This window comes from Myotis lucifugus, unplaced genomic scaffold (genome assembly GCF_000147115.1).
Source record: "Myotis lucifugus unplaced genomic scaffold, Myoluc2.0 scaffold_27, whole genome shotgun sequence".
Classification (NCBI taxonomy): Eukaryota; Metazoa; Chordata; class Mammalia; order Chiroptera; family Vespertilionidae; genus Myotis; species Myotis lucifugus.
The window spans coordinates 9,655,242-9,674,644 of NW_005871075.1; the positions used below are offsets into that span (position 1 = coordinate 9,655,242).

The 19,403-nt window shown below is 37.7% G+C and overlaps 1 protein-coding gene across 1 annotated transcript in view; it reads left to right on the forward strand.

The window, feature by feature from the left end:
- Positions 1–19,403, forward strand: part of EYA1 (EYA transcriptional coactivator and phosphatase 1) — a 274,836-nt gene that overhangs the window by 118,748 nt on the left and 136,685 nt on the right. Inside the window, exons 2-3 of the mRNA XM_006086365.3 lie at positions 10,580–10,629; positions 12,119–12,246. Of these exons, the coding sequence (XP_006086427.1) occupies positions 12,123–12,246 (124 nt within the window). The 5' untranslated portion in view covers positions 10,580–10,629; positions 12,119–12,122. The remainder of the gene's footprint in view (positions 1–10,579; positions 10,630–12,118; positions 12,247–19,403) is intronic.

The window sequence follows — 19,403 nt, forward strand, 5'->3', positions numbered from 1 at the left end:
ATCTGCAAATTAACTTGCAAATGTGTTTGTGAGTAATCAGATATCATATAGTGCTGATATCTGTTCTATACTAAATATATCATTTCTATATATCATCTCAATATATCACACACCTTTCAGGATTCATTAACGTTATTGAGTGTCACCTTGCTCCAAAATGATGATACAACCTGGGCACACTAATGTCCCAAGGCTCCATCTACCATTTGGTGGTCACTTTGATGGCGCTAGATAAATGAGGCTGATTCCAGAACAAATAATAGGTGGGAGGGAGAGACATATTTTTTTAATAACAGGATTAAAAGAGATAAACGGTGACATTATTTGTTTAAATAAATGAAAAATAGATATAAAATGCCCAGCACAGTGCCTGGCACATAGTACACACGCAATACATGCTAACCCCCTTCCTCTTCCATGAGATAGGCACTATTTCTGATGAATTTAAAAACTGTGAACTCAGCTGTCAGGAAACCTGGAAAACACAAAGCAAAATTCCAGATCCTCTTACATGTATTGGGAGGTGCTGACAAGGTTGGTTTTGCCCATGGCTCAGAGGGAGAAAAGGCTGAAGAGGAGACAACCTGGATTTTCTAGGTTGCTTCGTGTCAACAGAAATCCATCTTCCAGTGTGAGAAAGGAAAACAGCATATTGCTGAGATGAAGCATATGCTTCCAAGACCAATTATTTACATATTTTTGGCAGAAGGTAGAAAAAGGAACTCTGCTTGCCATTTTAGAAAAATCAGTGGATTTTAAAATAGAAAATCTGATGTCATATTTTTCTTAAAGTACCTCTATCAACCCATTCTCATTTTCGTTTTTTTTTCAAATTGATTTTAGAGAGAGGAAGGGGTGAGAGAGAAACATTGATGTGAGACACATTGATGCCCCCTCTCCCCCTGCACACACCCTAACCATTCTCTTTCCTTAAAAATTTACTACTGCCCTGGGTATCATTATTAGTTTCAAGAAGTTCTGCTCCAAGTTTCTATTAAGAATAATATTTTTTTTAAAAAAACATCCTATAGGCAGTCATTACTACATATGATAACAAGTATTCCACCCTATATAAATAAATGGTTATTATCCATATGTAATAACCAATGTGCCTATTAAGGGGACAGGAAATAGGTCATATTTCCACATTGTGTTGGTATAAAGACTATAATATTTATTAAAATAATTTTCTGTGCTACAGTGAATAGCTAGTAATTGCCTTCTTAAATGTACTGTTAAACGCTATTCATGTCAGAGTTTGAATGGAAAACATTTAGCAAAATACTGGTAGACATTCAGTTTGGTGGATTTCATATCATTCTTAAAATAAATAGAGGATGTTTTACTTGGTGGCGTTTCAGCAGAAGGCTTCTGGGAGCAGGGCCCTCACTGTAGGTCTCGTGCCAGTGGGGAAAGAGTAGGTCATGGAAGTGACCGCTCCAAATGCCAGCGAGGATCATCATGTCGGCCATCTGGACACGGTTCCAGGGTTCCAGAAAAAAGCCCAAAGTGCAGGGCATGGCAGGAGCCGCGAGAAAAGACAGCGATCTGGAAGCAGAGGACTAGAAGTAGAGCATTTTGGAATACTCTATTCGCCGTTCCACTTTGAACGTTGGTAAAATGTTGAGTGCTTGCAGATATTATTGATTTTCATGACATAGAAGAAAAAAATCACTAGGATTTTGCTTTGGAAGAAAGAACACTGGTCTTGAAGTGCTAATGATATTTTGTAACTTACTCTCCCATTATTCTTGAGAAATAATCTCCTAAGAATGGTGGGAGCAGAGAGATAAGGGATGGTTTACATTGGACCAGGTAATCGCTTAATTAAAAAAATGATTGAAAGGTAAATACAAATAGGAGGGAAATGACCTCTGAGTGCATCTTTTATTGGAATCTTCACAACTGCTTACGGACTCTCTTATTGTTAACTGGAATGGAAGAGGGAAAGGAACACTTGTGTTTTGTCCTTCCTTTTCTCAGTGTTTGTTATATTTACTTGGATCAATCAACTGCTTATTCGTGTAGTTTTTGAAAAGTTCCAAGTTACCTTTTTTGATTGTTCTAATGAATCCCTTACATTTAAAAATGCTCTTGCATTTTTAAAAACCAGGGGCATTTGTTTATTTTTGCAATCATGCCTCTATTTAAAATTCTCTGTTAATTGGGAAGCACTAACAATTTCTATCAAAATTGCAGACTTCTATATAAACAGGCATTTACCTAGGTCCTAGGCAACAGCTTGCTCTGTAAGATAAAACCTATTTGGAGACACAGTATAGGAAAGATATTGTCCCTTTGAAGGTATTCAAACATTTCATTACAGCTGATTATTTCAAGTGTTTTTCTTTTCCAGATAAAAATTATGTGTATATATATATATATATATGTAATATATATACACAATTTTGTTCTAGGAAGGAAAATCATATTAGAAAATATTTTACTCCTAGTCATATGTGTTGAAATTTCTGTAGGAAATATCAAATAGTAATGTTTCCTACCAATATCTGTCTTTACTAATAGTAAAATTTCGGCAAAGTTTTCTAATTTCTGGTGTGATATATATGATTTTATTTAGGGAACACCTTGGTCCTTAAAGTTGTTTGTTAAGTATGTAATTCTAGTTGGTGGAAATTTAGAAATAGGAAGTAAACCACAAGTTGGGTCTTTTTAGTAATGGCTTACATTTTGGCTAGTTATCAGAGAATATGTTGGATGTAAGTTGTATAGTAATTATTGCATATTTGATATCCAAAGCAGTAACCAGACAATTTGTGGATGAGCATGTGATCATTTTTAATCCATCTCATTCTGATTTAGGAAAGGAAACCAGTTAAAAGTGCTATATATGCACATGGATATTTCTTTTAGCCAACGACTATGCTCTTTGTTACATAATTATGTCGCATGACCTATAGCATGTCAATTAGGGGTCACATTATGTTCATGCTTTTCATAATTTTCTTCATAATTATATGCATCATTGCTTTAATAGTATCTTGTGTTATATAAATTAAATTGAATTTCAATATAAAAACTAATGTAATAAATCTGATTATAATGTAGGCAATTATATACAAAAGTCAGGTACTTTACATTATATCCCTGCAGTACTGACTTCATACAGTGAGTATCTTTTGGATTTGCCAATACAACCTTTCATGGATCAGAATGATAATATTTTACCCTTTTATATGGATAATAATTTTTAAATTAGGGGAAGCATAGTTATAATAGCTTACTGTAAAGTTTCAAACAGGGTTGAATTTTCCAACCAGGACTTCAAATTTTGTGTTTTATGGAGCTTAGAAATAAATATGATAGCAAAAGCAGTCATTGTTTGATATCATAGATTGAATAAATTTTACATTACATTTTACTCATGGCTCTAGAAACCTCCATTAAGTGCCGTATTTTATTTTCTGTGTATTGAATAACTGATTCTTCTGGTCTGAGAAAGTGCTGTAGTTGTAACATCATTCTATTTCTGCCGCATATGTGCACGGATCCAATAGCAATCAACTGATTTTTGACCTGGCTTCCCAAATATGGTAGATGACTAGCCCATGATTCCTTGCCGCTACCATACAAAATGAAATCCTAGGTGAATGTGCAGTTTAAACTCTCTTTTCAGAGGAATTCAGATTGGCATCCTTTCTGGGGGAAGAAGAGGGAAGTCTATATTGAATTTTGATCACTAGCAGCTTTTTGTTTTGTTTGCATCAGAATGGTGCTTTCATTTACAAATTAGCAAAGGAAAGGTAAGACTGGGTCTATCTGCTTTATTAGTTTGTGGTCTGAAAACATATTATAAAATCATTTGAAGAAGTTACTGTGATTTTTTTAAATGTTTTTTTTATATCAAGATGAGAACCTTAAGGAAAAGGTCCTTCTTATTACTAATAAGAGGACAAATACATAGAACAGTATTATTGGTCCTGACAAAACAGTTTTAAGGGCAATCCAGTGGGTATAAAGATTTTATTTTAGAGTACAAAATTGGTTTTGATGAGTGAGGAGTATCAAAAATAAACACTGGTGTTTGAACTGTGGCATGGGGCTGGCACATAAAATTAGAATAGTCACATAAGTGATGCCTTCTTTAAATATTTGAGATCAATATAATGGTTAAGTCATCAATCTTAACAACTGAAGCCATTTATTTGCCTAAAACATGATGGTAACTAAGTATCTTAAACTGGACCTGTAATTTAGTCATAATCTGAATGGCTCAACCCTCGTAGTATAGATTTTCATGCATAGATTGAGTTTAGTTCTAATTTTTTTTTAAAGAAGTGACTGTAAAGAGTCCTAGGTAAAACAACACATCTTTCCCCCAAAATCATTTAAAAATACTAACACGGCAATATTACCTGGTTCATACCCACAAAAGTAGTTCAGGTAAAACTCATCATCCCAGAAAACTTTGCAGAATCACGCCCAGGCTTCCATTGTTAAACTCGTAATAGCTTACACGTTTGCTTACCCACCCCCACCCCCCACCCCCTTGATGTACTTAATATGGAAACGGCCTTTCTCCTTTTTTTTATTTCCCCCAGACCTGTCAGTTGTTACATTTAGAAAACAGCATTTGAAAAGCATCACTTCCCCAAGTTTCAGGGCCTGAAAAAAAAAAAAGTTTGGAAAAGTATAAAAGATAACGCGTAACGACTCCCCAACGCTCGTAATTGGTAGCTGCTGTAGCCAGAGATGTGTGTTGACAGTGTCTCCGAGAAGTTCTTCTCCCACAGCTGTTTATTCTGATAGCACGGGGCGCGCTCATTTATATAATAATTTTTTTTTTTTTAAAGCAGCACGGTTGAGTCAGACCAGCCGTGCTCCTTTCCACTGTTGCATTTAAACCAATAAGGTTAGGACAAGAGAATAGCTGTGGCTGGCGTGGCACAAACAACCGCCCAAAGCCCGCGGGCGGCACGGGCAGAGCCACGGGGCTGCGCCCACCGGCCGGGATGAGCGGCTGCGGGTTCTTTGTCTGCGGCGCTCAGATGCGATCGGCGGCGGCCGGGGCGCCGGGAGCGCAGGGCTCGGGGCGGTCTCTGAGCTGCGCCGGGGAGCCCATGGCTCCGAGTTGGGGGCGAGGGGGGAACTCCGCTGTGCCACTTCCGACTCGCAGCCTTCCTGCGGCCGGCCGCTGCGGCGGGGTGCCCGCTGGGGACCGCGCTCTCGCTCAGTCGCTCGGCAGCCCGAGCCTGCAGCAGCGGCCAGGCGGCTGTCCCCGCGGCCGGGCTCTGCCCCGCGGACGCGCGCGGCTTCCAGGAGCGCCCGGCGGCCCCGAGAGCCCTCCTAGACCCTCCCGCACCCCGTCCCGGAGCGAAAGGATGGCCGGAGCGGAGGGGTGCTGAGCCGGGAGAGGCGGAGGAGCGCAGCGAACGGGTGGATGCCGCCGAAGTCAGCGCTGTAAGTACGAGCCGGGCTGTTGGAGAAATTGGAGGGGCGGACAGCAGCTGTCCGGTGGGCAGAGCTCGAGATACCAGGAGCGCTTTGGGTCTGGTTTTGGTTTCTTTTACCATGAAAACAGGAGGGCATGGGGAAGATGGTGACACTTTGTACCTAGGACTTGATGAACCGCAGGGTTCCATCACCCACGCCTAATTCTCAGCCCCCAAATTATCCGAGCGATTAGAACCAATGACTGATAATTACAAATTAATTGTTCACAATTACTTTTGTTGTGATCTATATCAATAAATAGAATCTCCCGCGGGGAGATTACTTCATATCTCTTTTCTGAATTGCTGCACAAACCTCAACTATGATCGTGTGATATTGAATAAAGCAATATACCTATGTCAGTATCTATCTATCTATCTATCTATCTATCTATCTATCTATCCATTGCAACACACAGATAACTTCTCCTACACGCTTCAGATTAACCTGAGAAAATGAGGAAGAAATTAACATTTTGAAAGGACAACAAAAATAGGCACCGCTTTTAAAGGGAGGAAATCCTTTTGCTTCAATAAACAAAATTTCCAAACATTATATTAAACAGGCTCATCTTCAAAAGTGAAATTATAAACATTTGCCAAATTAATAATATTTTCACTTATTGACATTTTATATGACTTGAATGGACCTTGAAATTTAACCGGACTTAAATTTTTGAATTATCATTTAAAATATTTGTCGTTCAGAATCAGTATATGAATTGCCCATTACTCGTGGGTGTATGTATCTTGGGAGGAGTTTTTGAACACATTTAAGCAGAGCATTTGGAAGAATTCGATAAATTCAGAGCTGTCCTTGCCTTTAGACAACCGTTTTGTATGTTTCCTTTCTTAAAATGACAAGGGGTCCAAAAAGTCGGTAGTTAAGCACATAGTGTAGTTTTATAGATTTGAGTTATTATTATTATTATTATTAAATGTGTCTTTCAGAGTAGGTTTTATTTTAGGCTTGTGTGAGTGTTTTCGCCCACCCTTTGGATTTGAGGACGTGCACACATGAACAGCCATGCTTTTTTTTTTTTTTGCATTATCAAATATTTGACTTTCTCGCTGCATGAGTTCTCCTAAGGCCCAAAGTGTTCAGTGGGTGAACAGGCAGCCATGGCTTTTCAATCCTGAAAATTCTCTGCGGTGACAGACAGAGAAGCCTAATTGAGCCACTGTTCAGTTTGAGGGTGCCAAAGGCAAGTCAGCTGCTCTCTGGGTTTCCTAGACATGATAAATGATTTTCTCAAAAGAAAATTTCCATTGGGATGCAAAAAGGTATTTTATAGATGTTCTTTGAAATGAGGAAAACGCTTAGAGTGGGAATAAAACCACTTCTTCCATTTAATCAGATATCAAAAGTATTCGACATTTACAACACATGCTATTTTGAAAACAGTCCTTGAAAACTATAGGTAGAACCAGTGCCACTTAAATACTTGTTTTTGTGTCCAAGGGGACTCCCTTTTGTCATTTTCTTTAAATGAGATACTTCAAAAAGTAATACAGTATATTACATTAAAAATCAGTGATAGTATGAAAGCAGTCATTTCATGGAGTCTTTGATAAAGAAGGAAATAAGTGTTAACATTTCAAAGGCATCCATCCATTTCTTGGCAGAAGTTTATTTCAGTTTTAGGTTTAGGTTTGAACCAGAGCATTGACACCATAGGTAGAAATGTTGATTGAAGAGAGTTTTAGCAAGAATACATTCTGATTAAAAAACAGATTTGTGCCCAAGGCACATTTTTTTTCACTATAAAATGCATTCTGATTAGAAAATTGCCATTGTCTTTCATATTTGGGAGTACTCAGGTTGATCTGTGGTTGGGCAAAACTAGCTTGCCTGCCAACTCTATTTATTTAGATAAGTTCAGTACTTTCACTTTGAAAATTTCTTTTTGGTTTGAAGAAAGTAAGTTTAAAATTATAGTCGTTTTGTAAAAATTGCTTCTAGCAAGCAGAAAAGCCTGTGGAAAACCCATAATTTTAGACAAGTACCTACATTTTATTTGCTCTGTGCTGCTGAGATTTAGAATCCCTTTCCATTTACAGTTTACTTTTCACAGAACATTATTAACTTTTTGGCTTCATACATGATCTTCTGTCAGATGCTTTTGATTTGTAATTTAGCAAAGTATAATAAACAGTGCAAAAGTCATGAATTTTGCTCTGCATCCTGAGCTCTGTGGTAGGGAAAATGTGATAAAATGTGTACCTTAAGTCTTGTTTGATGATCCCTCAAAGCAAGTTTGCCTTCTGGAAATAATTTCTGGGGTTGAAGAGCATGGTATTAACAGATTTAATGTGGCTATTCAATGGATTGGCGAAGTACTATGTGAGGTTTAACAAAATGAGAGAGACAAATTGAACATCAACAAAAGTTACATCTGTGAAGAATTATAAATTTAATTAGAAAAAAGGCAAACTTAAAAGACCTCATTAACTAATCAGAAGTCAGAGTTACTAGTTTGAGATTCTTGAATATAAATCCTAAGAAGTTCTGCTATCTTTTTTCTCTTTGTGTTTTCAGTAGCTGTATGCTACTCTGAGCATTCATTCTATAGGAAGAGTTTTAAAAAGCATTAGAGTGAAATGACTTCATTGTAATATAAGATGACCATTTATAATGTTAAGGGAAATATTGTTGCACTCATAGGAGCATTTGAATTAAAAATACCAGATTAGGAGAAGACAAGAAACATTACGTTTATGGATGGGAAGCAGAAAATGTAAGCTTACAGATGTCTAACAGCATTTTTTCTGAAAACCATGAAATAATTTTTTCTCTTTTGAATGGAAACGCGCCTAATTATTTTTGAAACACATTAGGGTTGTAGACCTTGAAAATACAGAAATTTCCAGAGATCTTGTCATATATAAGAGAAAATCAACACCAATCAGAAATAGGTGTTCTTTTTAGATAAGTCATTATGAGAGTATGTTTCCTTACTACACTGCAATCTTGTACTACACATAAAAAACTAAAAGCATGTGAAGTGTAGCATTTTGTAAACTGTAACTAATTTTGTTCACATCTGTGTCTAATTGTTGTCTGCATTCGCATTCTTGAGAGTAGATTTATTTTTCCTGGACCGCGATGTGGATTCAGCTGACCAGCCTAAGTGAGGATTAGTTGTTTTAAAGTTATTTTGATTAAAGAGTCATTTTTAAATACAGTAACACACAACACATGGTTTAAATAATCCTTGAGACACAAAAGAATATATCTGAAGTCTACTTAATGAAATGAAGATCGTGAATGTGGACTTTCAAAAATTGTAGTGTATAAAAAGTACAGTAGAGACTGAGTCGAGTCAGCAGAAAGGAAAGATGTTGTTGTGAAAATACATTTTTTAGTGAGAAAACGTGTCAGAATAATTCTTATTTTGAACCCCAATTCAATGAACAGTTTGACTTTGAAATTTAAATATGACAGGTTAAACCTCAAATATAAATATAATCAAACTTTCGAAGTATATAATGGAACCAAAGTTACATTTCTAAGCTTATACAATCTAGCTAATGTTAAAATAGCAATGTATTTTAACACTTTTAACATTAAACAGAAAGTATGTTTTACATACTCTTTCACATAATTAAGCCAAGAGAGTTCTTAAAACTAAGTTAGTTCTCGCCTATAATTTATTCCAGGTGTATTTAGGTATATTGCTGCAGTTCCTAAGGGGAAACATTCAACCTTGTGTAGAACATTAATTTTAACAAAAATTGCAGAAGCCTGTTATCACAGAATGACATATCCACAAGCATTCACATTAAATTTTCATTTAATGCGCAGGCATCTCTTAAAAATTATTTTTCATCCTGCACGTACTCTAGAAAAGCATACCCAGAAATCACACGTAACATTCACCAAGACATGGAGGCTTTAACGATGCTTCATGCTGGCCAGAAAGGTAGTATTTCTTAATTTCATAAATCATAATTTAAAAAGAACAGGACTCAGTCCTAGATACTTGGCCGGATAACTTTAATGCCATGTGAGGTGCTCCAGTTCTCAACTTGGTCCTGTGACCCTAATGAATGTCAGTTCAGGTTGAATGAAAATGCACATCAAAGGTTTGGAATTCGGAATCATTTTGAACGCCCTGCAGAACAGAATGCTCTTTACAGCTGAGGCATCAGCCTGAGCGTGGGAGCCAGCAGCCCACCTTCGCCTGAGCTGCTCACCTGCTGGTCATTGGCGTTGGCGCTGCCTCTGGAGGGTGGGCAGAGGTTAGCAAAGGCTGCCCTGCTTGTTAGGTTAGTTATTGTCCGGTGAAGTCCCGAAATCCAGATTCTTCTGGAGACAACAGACAGCGACAGGCTGGCTACCTGGGACACGGATTGATGACTGTCTTATCCATTCTCTCTCGGTTTAAAAGATGGAAAATCAGATCAAAGCGAACAGCTCTCCCTACTTGATCAGGCCTTGAGGAGTACGCGTGGCTGCCTTGTAAATCTGCGTGGGTACATGAGCATAGCGCTCCGGGATGGGGCTTGGGGTATGAAAACTTGCCTTTGCCTTTTGTAATGAGTCCAGCGGGGCCTGGAAGGTGCCCAAAAGCCCTTTCAGTGAATGTGAAATGACAAGCAGTCAATATAGCAGAAAACGGGTGATAAGGATAAGAAACTGTCGGGAGTCAGAGGGGTGGGCGGGAGCTCTGCTTCAGCTGGTGAGAGCAGCAGATGAAAGATCCGAGGATGCTGGAGGACCGTGGGGCCTGGGCCACTGCTGTGAAACACACTCATTTTGCTACTAGCGATTTTTTTTTTTCCTCCAAGCACCTTTTCCAAGCTGCCTGGGCAAGGCTGCTTTGCATGTTGATTGGGGGAGGGGTAATCCGTTTGCAGCTGTCATAGGCCAGTGATGAATCACTATCCAGTCATTTGGCCGCCGTCCCCCCTGACCAGGGGAGGAGGAGGGTAGACCTGCAGGAGGAAACAACAGTAGAGACCTCAACTTAAAGACAATATGCCTTTCACGGCTGCAGTATCCTCCTTTTTCTCTTTTGGTTAAAAGGGAGCATTGTGGTTCTCAGCCATGTGCTCTGTGTAATTAAGAGCTGACACCGAAGCAGCGTTAACAACAGCTTCTAATTTTTTACCCCTGATCACAGGTGCAAACACCTCAAACCAGTTCAGATGTTGCTGTTTCCTCAAGTTGCAGGTAAGGATATTGTTGATATTTGACATTTTGGGAGATTACCTCTCTGTGACCCATATCTATTTTTGTCTAGTATTTCTTAATTATTGCTATTAATAGCAACGGCCTCTGTTGGAAATTACTTAGCACTGTGAGTGTGTGTGTGTGTGTGTGTGTGTGTGTAAAACATTTTGAGTATGTAGAAAGGGAATAGGAGCCTGGGTTTGAAAATGATTATGGGCTATGGTTTCTGGAGTTAGGAAAACTGTGAATGTAAAGGGAATTTAGAAAAGAGAAATTAGATTTTTAAGTCATTTCTAGTTTGAATTCAGATGACTGGGGGAAGTAAAAACTCACCCTAGAAGAAAAATGGTTCATCTTAAGCCATTTAAAATCAGTTTAAGTGCACCCTCCAAATTAAAATGACTAACTTTTAGTCTTAGCTTCATAGATAGGATATTAAACATGCCACCCGCCTTAAAAATACACATACGTTTAAAATAAAGTAAATGGGTCTTCGATTCTCAAAAGCTTTAAAAACAAGATGGTATCTAGGGATGTTTTTAGTCACTTTAAATAAATCCTCTCTTCTTTACTGAGATGTTAAATACACATGGATAGTTGTACACTTGTGCACATGAGTAGTGGCTTTTGTACCTTTTATAGAGTAAGTAACTGCTGGGTCTAAGGACTTTCAGGGGAGGTGGGACTGTTTTTATAGGGTAAAAATGCACGCTTGGAGCACTGAAGTAGAATTGTTCTTTCCCTGAGTGACAGTTGAGGTATTCCAAGTGCTAATGCTCACAGGACTCCCTGTACGTGGGCCCTATCCCTTTTCAATTGGGCACGCTGTATGTAATCCACAAAGCAAACAGGAGAGCCGACATCATAATGTTTTAATGCTGCATTTGTTTCAAGGGAAACAGAGGGACAATTAAGCAGTTTGCCAGAGTAAACACATTCAGCAGAACTATCTCATTCTCTGTCATTAGACTATAGGCTCCGAGTGTTTTATTTGGTTTGGGGACCCATTAAATTACAATTGGTTGGTAAATTATAAGGGAGTACTTAGTGCTAATTTATTAGATCAAACAGATTCCATAGATGGGTGGTTTTTTTCCTACTTGTTTACACATTTTTTCTTTTAGAAAAATGATGCCTTTTTTAATGTAAAAGAAGCATGACTACATTTTTAAAAAAAGATTAAATTAGATGTAATTGTCTCTTTTGATCTGTGCCTTGATGAGCCCTATAAGAGAAAAAAAAAAGATTTTAAAAGCTCCCTGTGAATGTTTGGCTGGATAGGTAAGGCAAGTGGCCGACACCTTTCATTACCACATGTTATGAAAGGGTGACTGGAGGTAAAATGTAAGATGAACTATTTTGAGTCTAAGAAAAGAGATACAATGGGACTTTGTGCGAATGTGTTCCAGAGGCGTCAAGTCGTTAGCGCATTAAATAGCGGCGTTATGAATTTGGTACATCTGTCAAACGGAAGGCTTCTTGTCTCTAGGTCTATGGAAATGCAGGATCTAACCAGCCCGCATAGCCGTCTGAGTGGTAGTAGTGAATCCCCCAGTGGCCCCAAACTCGATAACTCTCATATAAATAGTAATTCCATGACTCCCAATGGCACCGAAGGTGAGTGTCTGCCTTCTCACTGTTTACTTTGCACCTTGCTTCTTCATGACTGTATGCTCTGTTGTTAGGTGGTTACGAGTTCAAATCCATGAAAATACTGTTCTGTTTCTCCTTACGTAATTTGACTTATGAATCAGTACTCAACATTAGGAGCTGCACGTCACTAGGTTATTATAACACTACATAGACTGGTTTTATTTTGCATAGATACATATATATGCATATTATTCATATGGGGTGGGCATAACATTTTGAACCTTTTTGTTGTATCTCCTGCTGACCATTTTCCACAACACAGTATCAGTTTGCAGTGTTTTGCTTTATGAGTAATGAAAATTTAGAATTATTTCCTTTGTTTTGCTTTCCCTTTTGTTACTAAACTATTTGTTGCATACATATAACATTGGACTGAATTATTTCTAAATGACAGTACACAAACTTGTGTGCCTAGTCTTGGCACTTTGGACATTAAGTTATAAAGAAGTTAAAAAAAGAAATCTATTGTTTACAAATATACAACCTCATTTGGATGATACACAAAATGTATTTGCTTCTTAAAGGTTCAATAGTATATTTAAAACATAGTACTATTACAATTATTTGTGTATGATTAATACATGAATATTTATATACATGTTATGTAAATAAAAATACCTACTTTGATCCACATATGCATAAGTCTAAACATGAAAATAAGACTATATATATATATATATATGTATTGTAATCTGTTCTTCATACTTAGATACTGTGTATATTTTTAAAACTTTAGCATATGGAAGGATATATTACATGTTGTAATCTATTTGTTTCCACCTTAGCCTAATGAAAAATTACTTCTTCACAGATTATATTTTTGCTTATTTATTCCCTCCTAAACCTCTGGACCTTGATGAACTTGGAGCATAAGTTTCACTAGAAGTTCAATAAATTATTCATGTTAGAATTTCATCCATAAACATCATTTTCCAATCACCATTGTGATCTTTTATCACATTTCTTAAAAATAAACAAAACTAAATGCCATGAAATTGTTTGGTTCAGTATTCCCATATGTATTAGTGAAGGCTTTTGAAACTATTAATGTTATGAAATTTATGATAATAGAAAAAATATAAAATCAGCTGTTTTTCATGTGAGACATCTTAATTTTTATACTGTGACTGTTGTTTTTAAAGTGTAAATACAGGGGTGGGAAAACATAGATTTACAGTGGCTTGTATGGGAAATAATAAATAATAATAAACTCTGTTTCATGTACTCACAACTGTAAACCTACGTTTGCCCACCCTTGTAGTCTGTATTTTCCATTTAAGTAAATACTTTCATTACCAGTGTTCATGAAAGATGGTTACTGTCAAAAGTAGAAACTTCGCTGACCTAGCAAAAGTTAATCTCTGAATAAGGTGCCTTTTCATCTGAAACTCTTTTCTTCCCATTTCGATAGGTGATAACAAAGAATTTTAAGTTATTAAAAGGAAAACAATCCTAGGGTTTAACTAGATTTTATAAAGCAAATAAAAGGCAAGCAGTCTTCTTTTTTCTCTCCTTTGAAATTCAGATGCAGGTAGAAGGATGGCTAGGCCACAGTGTAGACTGGGGTGTGCTTAGTCACAAAGAGGTCCCTGGGCTAGTGGGCCCCATGCCAGTGTCCTTGAGCAGGTAGACACTGACCTTGAGCAGGTAGCCACTGACAAGCGCCAAAGGGGGCCAAACATGTAACAGTTCTCATCACTGGAAAATTCAAATAAGATAATCATTTAAAGTGACTTAAATATATAGAAGAATAAGCATGTCAAATTATTTTGCTTAACAGAATATACCAATACATATTGGTGGGATTAATTATGAAATAATGGTAGTTAATTTTCTTATAGATGAAGAAATGGAGTAAGGGGAAGATGTTTCATTTTGTCATCATTCACAGGCATATCGTCTGGGACAAAATAAGCACCACACCATAATGAAACCGAGTGTGTGTGGGGGATTTCCCCTTTGGGGGGCTCTGTGTGAATGTGTGGTTTGTTTTTAAAGGGCTTGTGGGGTGGTAATATGTTTCTGAGTATTTATACTTAATAGCTGATATCATGTTCAGATTCAGGAATATTTTTTTGCACAACTAAAATAAGTTCAAAATAATAAAATATGTTGAATAATTGTGTAATCTGATGAGCCATTCAATTTGGAAAATATTCAAAAATTACTCCTTATCCTTAAAATAATCTTAATTATCTTAAATGTTGGAAATGAAAGTTTTAGGCCAATTTCAGATAAATACACACTCATTTCACTCTGTTTTCAGGCATTCTTCAGGGGTGGACGTGGCAAGGGTTCTAGTAGTTAAGAGAAGTCAGAAGATGTCAAGGGTTCCAGTCTTTAAAAATTGATGTTAGAAGACGTTAGTATAAATTGTCCAAAAAATAAAATGGGATTTTAGTCAATCTACTGGCATATTCAGTTTTATTTTAGTATGAAGTTTGAAAATGTGGACTCAAACTTTCTTCAGGATCCCTGTTACATGCCTGTTTACTAGTAGATGCAAACAGTATTAGAAAGTTCTGGGTTATTATTCAGTTTGTGAATCAATTCATCATGCTACTTACATGTTCTATAATGCGCTGGCTTCGTTCCTCGCAGTCACCACTAGAGGAGTTAAGCTTAAATTAGTGAAGTCATAATGTCTGGCAGGCTTCCCTGGGGTATAATCATTATAGATTTTCCTGTTCCTTCTCTGAAAATCTTACTTATTTTGAAGCCAGCAGCGTTTACCAATGAATCAGAAGAATGAAAAACAAGAAATTCATTAAAATTTCAAAGAGCGTTTAAAATATCAATCACCTCCCCTTAACTCCCTAACACATATTTCTTTCTAGCTTTCTAGGCCGTGATTTATATTTGAGCGACTTCACTGCAGCCTCATTGAAGCTGGTCTCCTTAATTAGGTCAACAAAACGTCCACGCAGTTTACACAGTTGTTGGCTTTGCCCACATTTATATTGATTGTCTTCTCTCAGGGCCATTTTTTCTTCCTGCCACCACTTGTCCCTATAATGAGGCTAAGAAAACATGAAAATCTCCTGTATCAAAAACCATAACTTCATCTGAAGAACAAACAAGAAGGGAATGGAATGGCGAGGCAGAGAATATTAAGTTTCTCCTTGGGTCTGCTGCCAAATTATCATAAGACTCAATGTTTGTAGGTTCTGTACTCACAGGCTAGCGCCTATTTTCATGGTTCATCTAAGGGATAAAGACAGAGAGACACTGAGCTACAGCCTCAAATATTGTGCTTTTCCATTTCCTACATGAAATGTTCCTTAGTTAGAAAAGTTGTTTGAATGTTTCATATTTCAAAACTTTCAACTCTTCATACTTTTATGTTCCATTCCAACCTCTCTGAATTGTTATTGTTGCAGTTAACTGTTGGTTTCATCCAGTTTATACATCTTTGAATTATAAAACATAAGTAGGTAAAAATATAAAATAGCCTAAGTGAATGCTTGACCTGCATTCCGAAGAGCACTGTTGGAAGTGTTGTTTCCAAGTGAATTAAATTGTGTAGTTACCATTAAACAATGAAAGCTCGGCCTCGGGGCAGCCTAATGGATGGTTTTGAAAACATCAACTGTGGCTTTTCTTTTACCTGTTTTTCCTTGTTTTCAGGGCAGTTCGTCTTCCAGGATAGGATGGAATAGAAATTTCTTGTTATATTATTACAGTATAATTTTTAAGACCTAGGACTTTCAGTGGTGATGCCTTTTTAGATAACGGGACATCTAGAGGGTTTCCAGCGTGCGGGTGTATGTTCACGCCTCGGTTTGGTAGAGGCTGTGTGCTGATGTTTGTGTTGTGTCAGTGTGAGAAGTAGTTGGGAAATCTTCAGAAGGACTCAGGGCTGGAGCAGTAAAAGGGTTTTTATTTACGGACCTAATTAAGGCCTTGTTTGCAAAGCAGTGATTCTTTCCATCTTTGTTTTTCCTGGTTGTCTCAAGTCCCTGGGAGCCCACGATTGGTCAGTTCATATAGTACTGGCTTGAGTGTTTATTTTTGGTTGTCTGGGGGGTGAGGAGTGGAGAAGGGCCAGAAAGAGGTGTGAGCCAGCGGAATTAAGAGCCCTAATTCTGAGTTTGCCTGTATTGAAAATTTAGATTTATACGTAAGAAGAAGCTTAATTTTGTCTTAAGGCAGATGAATTTGCCTGTGAGTGACATAAGACCAGATGCCATTGGAATCTTCCCTACAAATAGGGCTTCAGGAATTCTGTAATTCAGATAGTCGTTTTGAATGATGTATCAGATTTCCAAGATGATAAGAGATATGATCTTGAGTGAGGTGGCTAGATTTTCTGCATTTTAAGATGTATTTAATTGTATATTGCATATTTTAGGTCACAGGTTAATTCAGTTATACAAATTGGCATTACCAGAAGTTATTTTAAAGTTGTTTTATCATTTCTGCAAAGCTTAGAACACTAATAAATTATCTGACATGGTTTTTCTCACTGTAATATTAATTTAGTAAAATACAGTTTTGTCCAACTGGAGTATTTCAAAGAAATCTATGTACGAGAAATATGTAAACTGGTATGAGTGTGCATAAAATTATGGTCTGAGGCTGCATTTGAAGGCTATATTTATCTTTTTGTGGTCCAATAGTCTGTCATCAATAGAAACATGGTAATCTAATTTTATTGTTGTTTACATTCTGCACATGATTGTGTTTCTAGAAGATTAAGGGTTATTGTGAGTAAAGGAGTTTTCTAAGTGACATTTTTAGAATTTGCAGCCATAGAATTAGCCTCTTATAAATTATTATTTAGCAAAAGCCAGGAAAGGATGAACAAAATAATTTATGATTTTTTGTTTGCCTATATAGTGTATGAGAATAATTATCACATGCCTATTGCTAATAGTAATAATGGCTACTTTTATGAATAACTTATTCAGTCCATTATGCTGACCATTCCCCATGATTTATTCCATTAATCTTCAGAAAATTCCCTTTAGATTGCCAACATCATAGTTAGGAGATTGGGTTTGAATCCCAGCTCCATTTACTGGCTGTGTGAGCTCAAGCAAGCTAGTGTCTGTGTGGCTCAGTTTCCTTATCAGTAAAATGGGATCATAGCGGAGCTTCACCAGGCTTGCTGTGAGGATAAGTAAACTTGTAGCACACCTGGAACTTACTAAGTGCTCTGTACCTATTAGCTTCTAGGCCGTATGTAAATAATAGTCACCTCTATAGTTCTTATTACTACTTTATACAAGAAACAGCCCTAGAAGGTGAAATGCCATTTGAAAGACACATGGTTATAAGAGGTACCACTGGTGTCTGACCTGATATTTGAATCAAGTTCCGAGTCCAGAGCCTGGGTTTTCAAATCCCCATGTTATTCTGCAGGGAGCACGAGGTTCCCCTCAGCTGCCAATGCCTTTCCTAATGCCTTCACACCAAACACCGGTGCCCTCACTGCCACGCTGGTGTGTTCAGGACTGGAGAACACCAATCCCTAGCAAATAGCGGAGCTGCAAAAGGACCGATGGCAGAGGCTCTGATGACAAAAGGACTTTAGTATCAGGTCAACTCCCAGGTCGTTGCACGCTGGTCTCTTAAGTTCTTGCGTGTGTGAGATTTCTTCCTGGGATCATGCGTGCACAGCATAATGCATCCATAGGGTAACTTTTAGGGGATTGTCTCTTAGTAATTTTCAAAGCTTTAGACTTCATTATAATTCCACCAGCCATCCGTCTGTGTTAAGCCTCTCTGGGATTAAATGGAGATGGGAAGTCATCTCTGCTTTTCATTACAAGTCATTTTTTTTTTAAATATATTTTATTGATTTTTCACAGAGAGGAAGGGAGAGAGATAGAGAGAGTTAGAAACATCGATGAGAGAGAAACATCGATCAGCTGCCTCTTGCACATCCCCCACTGGGGATGTGCCCGCAACCCAGGCACATGCCCTCGACCGGAATCGAACCCGGGACCTCTCAGTCCGCAGGCTGATGCTCTATCCACTGAGCCAAACCGGTTTCGGCGATTACAAGTCATTTTTATTTGCACATTTGGATGGGAGCAGTATTACTGTGAAAGTTAAAAAGCAGTTACAGTTTGACTACAGCTGAGGGAAATATTTTCTACTTTAGAAAATATTTTTAAGTAGGCGATAAATTTGGTCACATGTATCTTGACTTTGAGAACCAAATGACATGAAACAAGCACAAGTCAAAAAAGAAGTATAAGTGGCATTTGTTGGGGGCTCCATAGGAACAGCAGTTGTCAAAGCTGAGTGTTGGGAACATGTCTGGTCTGTTCCAGGAAGAGAGAGTGAGGGATATGAGGGATAAAGCCAGAGGAATCAAGGGGTGGCCTGTATAAGGCCTTGTAGGTTGGCATATATACTCTAGTCTATTATGTAGAGCTAACTGTGTCTTCTATACTCGGAATGGGAACTGCAGTGCTGATTGCCTGAAACTAAGTTCAGTTTCTAGAGAGCCAGGCTTCTCGATAAACGAGTGACTCAATGGAGACAGTTCTCACCTACTCCCAATACCTGATAGTTCAGAGAATCACAGTTCCCTGGCCTGTCTCCCTGGGTGGGCCAGAACTTTGGTACAAGCAGCAATTCATTTCCTAGCACATCCTATCTTCTGGGAAAAACTTCTGGTTCCCTCCAGAGAGAGGTGTGAACCTTGAGTGCTGGTATTTAGGCTAATTCTTACTTGGATTCCTTGCTTTAAGTAATTCCTAATTTCTCATGATGGTCAAGGATGCCTTGGGGGGAGCAAAGTGGGGTGTGTGTATGTGTGTGTGCGTGTTTTCTTTATTTACTTGGAGTAACATCTAAGAGTAATTCACTCTCCTCTTTTTTGCTTCAGACATACAATCTAATAGAAATAACAGGTACATAATGACAGCTTTTTCATTTTTACTGTAGGTAGGAAAAAGGTTTTTTGTCACATAGCTGTCCTTATATATAAGTAAGAGCTTATTATGATTATGTTCCTGGTAATTTGCTGGATTTGCAGAATTTTCGTTTTATTCCATTCCTCCAATATCTTATCACACCAACAAAAGATAGACGAACTCTACCAAACACATTCCAAGGATTCCTCCATACAAATTGGAAACTTTTTTTTTTACCTAAAATGGATCAAA